The 8,606-nt window shown below is 40.4% G+C and overlaps 1 protein-coding gene and 1 long non-coding RNA gene across 2 annotated transcripts; one reads left to right on the top strand and one right to left on the bottom strand.

Moving 5' to 3' along the window:
- The first annotated feature begins 1,053 nt into the window (after positions 1–1,053).
- Positions 1,054–5,556, top strand: LOC139625114 (TNFAIP3-interacting protein 1-like). Its single transcript, XM_071484775.1, has 10 exons — positions 1,054–1,342; positions 2,463–2,581; positions 2,720–2,810; positions 3,056–3,130; positions 3,227–3,292; positions 3,427–3,561; positions 3,676–3,804; positions 3,894–3,971; positions 4,241–4,366; positions 4,494–5,556. The coding sequence occupies exons 1-10, from the start codon at positions 1,340–1,342 to the stop codon at positions 4,602–4,604; spliced, it is 933 nt and encodes a 310-aa protein (XP_071340876.1). The 5' UTR covers positions 1,054–1,339; the 3' UTR covers positions 4,605–5,556.
- On the bottom strand, positions 2,846–8,353 carry LOC139625116 (uncharacterized). Its single transcript, XR_011691837.1, has 7 exons — positions 7,825–8,353; positions 6,504–6,641; positions 6,301–6,404; positions 6,150–6,196; positions 5,841–5,981; positions 5,345–5,436; positions 2,846–4,868 (listed from the first exon to the last, which is right to left on the bottom strand). It is a non-coding gene; the product is annotated as an uncharacterized lncRNA (long non-coding RNA).
- Between the last annotated feature and the right edge of the window lie 253 nt (positions 8,354–8,606).

Below are 8,606 nucleotides of genomic sequence, written 5' to 3'. Positions count from 1 at the left end.
TGTGAGAAGTGTCACTTGGAGAATCACAATTATATTCATTTTAATGTCCTTTTTTTTTTTTTGGTACAGATGTCACGTTTTCTCACTGTAGAAGAAGGATGATCAGTTTCTGAAGGGGGAGATATATACACATATACATATATGTGTGGTCTAAATATGGAAAATAAGCGACGGTAATTCAGGTTTTTCTATAAGAAAGAATAAATGAGTGGACACGGGTCGCGTCCCCTGCACCGAGTGTCGGTTACTGGAGGAGGATCAGCGGCGTATTTCCCCTCTCCCTCTTCCCTGAAACACGCCGGCTCTGAGTCAACACCTTTGAGAACAGCAGATTGTGTAAGACGATAAGCCTGCGCGATGTGAGATTTTCCCATAACCCGCAGCCCAGAAGTTTTTACATTTTTTTTTTTTTTTTTTTTTTTTTTGTTGGGACAGTTTGATCTCGATTTTGGTGACTTTAAAAACGTTTTCCGGATTCAAAGTGTGTGCGGTTTACCCACCCAGGAAGTAAAAACAACAACAACAAAAAAAAAAGACGCTCAGTGGGCCACACTGAGAAGTGCTGGTCGCACACTGTAAAAAATGACTGCTGCTGTATCTGAAAGTCAAGGTACAGCAGTCAGCGTACATTAAGACTTTATGTTAAAGAAACAGCAGGGTGTCAAGACCTAATTTAGTCACAGTGTGTGGCAAATGTCATTACAATATTGACATACAAAATAGTACAAATTGAAGATGTGATAAGGTTATTTAATTGTATTTAATGTATTATTTTTATTGTTTCATGTGTTGTAATGTAATGTGATGTGTATGTAATTTTAATTACATTCAAAACTGTTGGCTGCTTAGCCCAGTTGGTACTTTTTTTAAGGGTATTTTTTGTATATATTATATATTTATTTATTCATGACTTCTTATGAATATTTATAAACCTAAGTTTCCTTTTAGAATAAAAAAAGGTAAAATAAAGAAAATAAAAATCATTAAAAAGGGAACGACTAAAAGCTGTAAGACAAACTGGATGAAGCCTCATGGATGAAGGTGAGGCAGGAGACTCACTTTTTGCAGTGTAAATACAGATTTTTCTCTTAGTCATCGATTCGTACCATAAACACACGTCTTTTACCGCTCACGGCGTCGATCGACTAGTTGTACTTTCCTTTCCTTCGTTATGGTCCGTGACTGAATCGTGGCCAGTGAGGGAATCCCGACAGCTGATTGGACGGGGCTGGTTTTAACACGTCACACGGGATCCTCAGTATAACTAACATGCAGAGCCAGCCTCTGCTCCAATGCCTCTCAGCTTTATAGAGGGATCTACACACCTCAGAATTACACTATGGTGAGTTTGTTGTTTTCTTGGTTTTTTTTTTGTTTTTTTTTTGTCTTGTTTCATATAGACCTGTGCACAATTTCGAGTTTGCTATGTCTAGAATGTGTCAGTGTTGAATTATAAGTGAGTTTTACCTTACCTCCTCAACAGATATATATCTAAGTATCCCCAGGCTCTTGGTCTGGGTCGCACTCAGTGTGATGAAGCTTCATGTCTTTTCATTGTGAAATCATGCGGTGTGAAGGTGTCTGAGAGCCCCATGTGCAGCCTGAGTTTGAGGCATCACATGACTCTGTGGAGATGAGATAATTCACATCCTCTGTGGGTTTGAGTCAGCTGTGGTCCTGTGCCTTTCCAGCACATGCTGAGCTTTTTGCATTAATACAGCATCACTAAAATAGCCTAGGACTCACCAATACTACATGTAATGCCAGGGACACAACTAATGATTATTTACATAATCAATTAATCAGTTTCTTTTTTTTTTTTTTAATAAATGGCTTATAGCTCACTCATAACTGTTGAAGCAGCTATAAGGACATTTCAAGTGTTTGTTAATTTATATATATATATATATATATATATATATATATATATATATATATATATATATATATGGTCATTAATTATGTTTATACACCAGGCTCCGATTATGGCACAGTTATAGCAGTTGACAAATACATGAAAACTACATTATAATTATAGTTATAAACTTTTCTTTAATGCTTATATACTGCTTATATACTGATTATATACTGATTATATACTGCTCATAAATGCTAAAGGGGAATGTAAAATAAAGTGTTACATTTCATTCTATTAAATGTCAAAAAATAAGGAAAACTGTACCATACAAGGTTTCAGAGGTGACAATGTCACATTTAGAAGTGCTTGTTTTGACTGATAAAGCCCTCTGACGGTGATGGAATAGAGCAAAACAAATGTTTGGCCTGATAAAAGGTTCAGAGATGTATTGATTGTTTACCTACCAATGGACTAGTCAATTAACTGACTTGTGTTTCAGTAGTTCATATAACTTATCCGACCTGGATAGTTTTACATTTAAAATGGCTTCTACATAAATAATGCGATCCTCAGAGTGTAATGTGTCCTCTTTGTGTTTTAACAGTCCCTGCGTGAAAACACAATGGACAGGCCACCTGTGGACACGCCACAGGCCTGTGAAGCTGTACCCACAGTCAAGAAACCAACTCACAGATTATATCCATCACTGCCAAATATAGACAGGTGAGGCAGGTCGTGTCATCTTTGTCAGGAATTTTCACCTCGTGCTAAGTTCGTCTTATGTGATTTACTTGCTTGGTCTTATCAATAAAAGGCAAAACAACTATTAAAAGAGCTGTAATGTAAATCATGTGTTTTCAGGTACGATATTTGTGTGCTGAACGGCTCGGCTGGTGAAAAGCCTCACACAGCTGCAGAGCTTCATCCCGAGAGACTGCTGGAAGACACACAGGTAACATTAACAAATGCAACTCCAGAAGATACGTCTGAGTGAGCATTATTTATTCTCATGCCGTCACCATCTGATTCCCTGACCACAAGGAAATGACTGAGTTCTCTGTGTTACTGGAAACAGTCCAGGTCAAAACTTCCAAATAACCGTAAAGGGAAGTCGGTGGATATAGTCATATTGCATAATTGCCTATCTAATGGACGCTCTGTGTGCCAAATTTGAATAGTTCCTCTTATTTCCCTCAGTCTGAAGAGCGTGCTGCCAACGGTGACATCAGAATGAAAGCGCAGATACTTATCTTGGAGGAGCAAAGGCGAGAAGTGAGTACATTTCAGAACTGAGATTTACATTCATCCCAAAACACATTCATGTACATTTAGTACCAACGAGATTCGTGTTCTTTCTGTCTTACTCAGCTTCTTTCTATTAATGAGAAATGGGCAAAAGAGTACCGAACCATGGTGCAGTACTACAAAGACAAGGTAAGAAAAGGGCAAATTCACAATCCCACTCAAGGTTTCATCATACAGCTCTTCTGAATGTATTATTTAACTTGTGTGCCACTTCAGTGCTGGCTGTGTTGCATCATGGGTCCTTTTGTTTACCTAACACTCAGGTCCGGGATTTGAAAGCATTACTGCAACAAAACCACAGTCACTTTGCAGAGGGGACGTGTGAGGAGGAAGAACCGCACGTCACACTCTGTGAAAAACTGAAAGTCAAGACACTCAAAGATGAAGACAGCAAATGGGTAAAAGCACCAAAGATGTCTTTTTTTTTTTTTTTTTTTTTTTAAAGGCATTTTGATTACACTAACTGCGTAAAATGTGTATATTAATCTGATCCTTGTGGAAAATGTTCACAGGCCGGTGATGCTGATTTAATATCTGAGCTACTCAAAGTAGAGAAGGAGGCAGAGGAGCTGCGGGCACAGAACAGCACCCTGACCCGGAGAGGGCAGCACCAGCGAGAGGAGATCAAGCGACTGAACAAGGTGAGGCACGAGATGAGCGGCTACTAACTGAGCTCTGTCAGTGTCTTCAGAAACAGTGGTGATACGGTTGCTTTAATGTGTTTGTGCAGGTTCTGAAGGAGGCTCATCCGACCACCCAGCCTCTTGGGTTGAGCAGTGAAACACTACAGGATCTGTGGAAACATCAGGTCAGCTTTTTTTTAAATTTTTTTTTTAATATCATATCTATCTAAGGAACAGTTTGACACTTTGGAAAAGAGATGAGAAGATCGATACCACTCTCATATCTGTATGTAAAATATGAAACTGTAAGCTGAGTGGTATCAGTCTTCTCATCTGACTCTCAACAACACAGTGAATAAGGGTATTTCCCAAAACACCTGCTGTATTCATTTAAGGCCCTCTCCCAAATGCCCATTTGTATCCTTACGCGTTTTTCTTCGCCGTCCGTTTTTAGGCTGAGATCTACAAGGAAGACTTTTTGACAGAGCGGAAGGACAGGGAGAAGCTCAAAGGGAAATATTTGGAGCTAGAGAGCCGGTTTAGAAGAGCTCGCGCTGAGCTGCACGTCCTTAAATCTCAGGTACGACACTGTGGAGTTTCCCTGCTTGCATTCTGCCATATTTTCTACTATAAAGATAGAATTGAGACAAAAAAAAAAAAAAAAAAAAAAAAAAAAAGATGTTAATATAGTTCCTCTGTTTTTACAGGTGCCTCAGACGCAGCCACCACAACCTGTGATTGAATGTGTCTGCCAAAATTGTCCAAACTGGGAAGTCCACCCGGTTAAACAGCACCGCATGCAGCTACAAAGGCGATAACTCTTGATGACAAACTGTGAAATTCGTGTGTGATAACATTTTTGCTGCACTTTATGGAAGCCTCTCCTCGAGTATGACGGCCGTGGGAGAGCTCATCATTCGCAGGCTGAGACTTCTCTAGATTATCAAGCTTGGCAACGTTGAGGAAGTGAGCCCTGCTCTGTTTTAGTGCTCCAGCGACTGCCTGCTGCACGTTCGGCTTCAGGTAGTTTTCATCGTGACTGTGAAAGAGGCCGCACCATCGGTCCAGCCCCATCTGGTGACCTGCAGTGGGGAAAGAAAGCAACACTGTCAAATCTCTGTATGCACACTTCCCAAGAGGAGAAAAGCAGCAAAACCTGACATAAAATACTCAACCCAGCGCATGCAAAGTTTGCTATGTAAGCCACACTGAGTTTATTCAGTTCCTCCCCCTCTTTTTTTGGGGGAAGGAGATATCAGTTAGTGCACAACCACAACAAAATTGACATCATATTTATCAAAGGTGCAAAAAAATGAGGGGTGTTCCTGTTTTCAGTGCCTGTAACCACGGTATGCCCAGTCCAAAAGGAAGATCCAAGAAAAAAAAAAAAAAAAAGCATCATCATAGTGGTCTGGCTCTGACAAAACTGGGTCTGGTCTGACTGTGCGTCAAAGGTGAACACTGAAACTAACGGACGCACACAGGCACACCTGCATCTGTGCGGAGGAGTCAAATGAAAGTCGTGCTGTTTTTCTGCTTTATTTCAAAGTATATTTACCTCAGTTGTTTGCAGCCACTTTCAGGACAGGAAGAACTAGAGTCACTGTGTCGCGGGTTTTCATTCAGCTTTAGCTCATTTGCACCTCAGGCCTGTCAGAGACAAAAGTGTACAGGTACATTTATTTTGACGGTGTATTTATAAATGTATATTTTTCTTGTTTCTTGTTTATTTATCATGAATATAAACCACTATACTCTGTTTGTGGTGTGCGTGTGTGTGTTGAGTCTTTTGTACAGTTGACTGAATACAGAGGAAACAGGAAAGTGGCTGGGCTGTCACTTACAGAGAAACAATACAGATTTATGCTCTGCCATGAATTTTAATCTGTTAAAAATAAGCACAGTGGCCACTGATACACACATTAGATGTTCAGACTGATGTACAATTTCATAGCTCTACCATTACCAGTCTGTGAAAGTTGGTGCTAGCAAACTGTAAGTGGTAAAAGGGGGGGGGGGGTATATGGAGGGCAGCCTTGGCCTTGGGAGTTTACCTAGGGAAGCATCCATCCAAGCTCATGAGTGGTCAGTCCTATTAGCATAGGGCCTTTCTGGAGTTCCTTGTTCTTCAAAACATCCTCCAAAGGGTCTTTCAGGAGCACACCGTCAATAGACGAACCCATAAATACCTTAAACTGAAATATAAATAACTCTGATGTGTTGTGACTTTGTGGCTCCACAAGACAATTTCAGTATTTAATGACTCCCTAATGGCAATGAGAGTCTTTAATTTGAAGGACATAAATCATTTACTGCAACTCCTTACTGTTTACTGTAACTCTTTTCGTATTTCCTACTCGCACCTGCCTTTGATGCGTTTCTCATTGCTGCTGCTCTCAGTGAAATTCACCTGCAAGAGGGAAACTGGGTTTATAATCATCAAAGAAACAGTAAGATTCAGGAAAGAGGCCGATTCTGATTATTATTATTATTATTATCAGTATATGTTGGTACCTGGGCCATAACCAGTGGGTTGCTGGTGTAGTGGGCTTCTACTGGTGCCACTCCACTCATGATGATTGCTTTGAGGAAAAACCCTCAGCCAAAGGACACAGGACCTACCCAGAAACATGTGTTAAAGTCTTTACACAATATCCTGGCTGAAATAGCTTAATCCCATCAGCATTTGCCATCTACATTTTCTCCTTCTTACTCACCAGGAGAAAGACAGGGATGCTGCCAGCGGATTGTCCAAAGATAGTGACAGAGTTTGGATCTCCATTAAAGGAACCGACTGAAGACCGACCATTTGACCCAGGAAGCCTCAGCTGCCAGGTGCATGTTCATCCCCAGTACTTATTAAAAACAGCAAACAATAAGCCACATGGTTGAGTGATGGTGCAAATGTAAGACCTCTAGTGACCTCTACTGGTGATCAGCAGGAAGTGCAATAACTGACTACACAGTTCTTTGGTATGTTCCCTGCACTTTAACACTTCATTTCACTGAAACCGTGTCTGACACAGATACAGTTATAGTTTTAAACATCTAGTTTTTTTTTTATAGTTTTAAATATTTAACAGAATGTATACAGACATAAATTAAGATACTGTGAGAAAGCCCCACATCAGAACTGGCAACCGGCTTGTCTCTATATGATATATAAATAAAGGCATATTATTATAAATGAAAGATACTCATTGTATTGAGAGATTCCTAAGGGCTAATGAAAACTTGCACCATGCAGCTGATCAATAACACAATAGCTTTGCACTGTCATCTATGTAGCTGAGTTATTGTGCCTGTATACTGACTGGTCTCCAGAGGTAGTCCCAGCAGGTCTGTACACATTAAGGTGAAGACAGTCCTCTGACTTTCTGATTTCTACTGATGCCCACGTAACAGGGAAAGTTTTCCAGACTTCTTCTACAGGACACCTTTGCAACACCCATGCTTTCAGATCTGTGAGGCCGCACTTAGAGACACTCACGGTGCTTTGAGCTGCGTGCTGACTGGCTTTAGCAGGTATAATGTTTACCATGTGCACCATCTTAATTTAGTGTGTACAGCTGAGGCTTGGGAATGTTATTAGTCAGAGCCAAAGAGAAACTGTAACGTCTGGTTTCTCTTCCAGAAGCATGAAAAACTAATTCAAAATCCCATTGATATTTCCAATAAATTAAATACCTAAAAATCCAGGCTTGGAGCAGAGCCTTTCTCCACAGCGTGCATTATTGATAACCTACTTATCACCAAATAATTTGCCAAGCATGTATTCACACAACAGCACTGGAGATTCAACACTGAGAAAAGTCCTCATGTGCTAAGCATGTGATACAACATCTGCTGGATCAATCTTTGATTTTTATTTATTTATTTTGGTACCAATCCTATTGACTCTAGTACTGATAGTCAAAACAAGACTTTGCATTGGTAATATTGTAACCAAGCATCCTTTGCCAAACCAACTGCTGGAACAAGTTCACTCCATTTTTAAATGTTATCCAACGCTGCAGCTGGGTGCCAGTGTATACTCACATTTTAGGCATTTCTTTAGCAAACCGCAAAGGCCCCTGTGGTGGATGAGCAAACTGGAGGCCTAAATACTCTTCCACCTGCTGCTCTGCGCCCTCCACTGTCCTGTAATGTCCGCACACAATGCCAGTTTTTAGAGTCACTACAGGTCCAGAACTCTCTGAGACAGAGAGGCACAGACTGTTTTCACAGCTGCATGTTTGCTTGAAACAGCACCACTTTAAAACAAAAATCTTAATCTATTAGGAGTCCAGATCTGTTTGGAGATATTCTAGTTTTGCTTTGTGTTGTGATTATGTCATATACCTGCCCGCTGAAAGGCAGAAACACTACAGGAGCACAGGATTTAAGAAGGGGTGGAGGAGGAGCTTTCCCATAGCAGCTGCTTTAAAGTGATCTGTAGTTAACACAAAGCCAAGTCACATTCACCAGTAGCTGTATTGTTATACAGAAACAGGAAGTATAACTGCAGCTGTAATGAATCATAAACAATCTTAAACCTTATTCCCAAACATCTGCATGTTTCACAGCCAAAGCGAAACTACATACATACTGTGTGTGGAGACAATTCCTTTTGGGACTGACAGACAGGTGTCTTGTCAGGTAACAAACAGGTTGATTAAGCCAATAGCATGAAAGCAGGAACCTCCTTTTCCCTCTTTGTGCACACTGCCCTTTGAACCTGCACACTCGAGTCCTTAAAGGGGAACACAACCTTTTAAAAATCCATATATGGTATTCTCAGTTGCCTTACTTGTGCAGACTTAAATCCTTTAAGACGGTAA

This window comes from Trachinotus anak, unplaced genomic scaffold (genome assembly GCF_046630095.1).
Source record: "Trachinotus anak isolate AG129_WGS33_773 ecotype Australia unplaced genomic scaffold, CSIRO_AGI_Tana_v1 ptg000009l, whole genome shotgun sequence".
Taxonomy (NCBI): Eukaryota; Metazoa; Chordata; class Actinopteri; order Carangiformes; family Carangidae; genus Trachinotus; species Trachinotus anak.
Note: the sequence above shows the minus strand (reverse complement) of the source record. Positions and strands in the feature narration are given on the sequence as shown.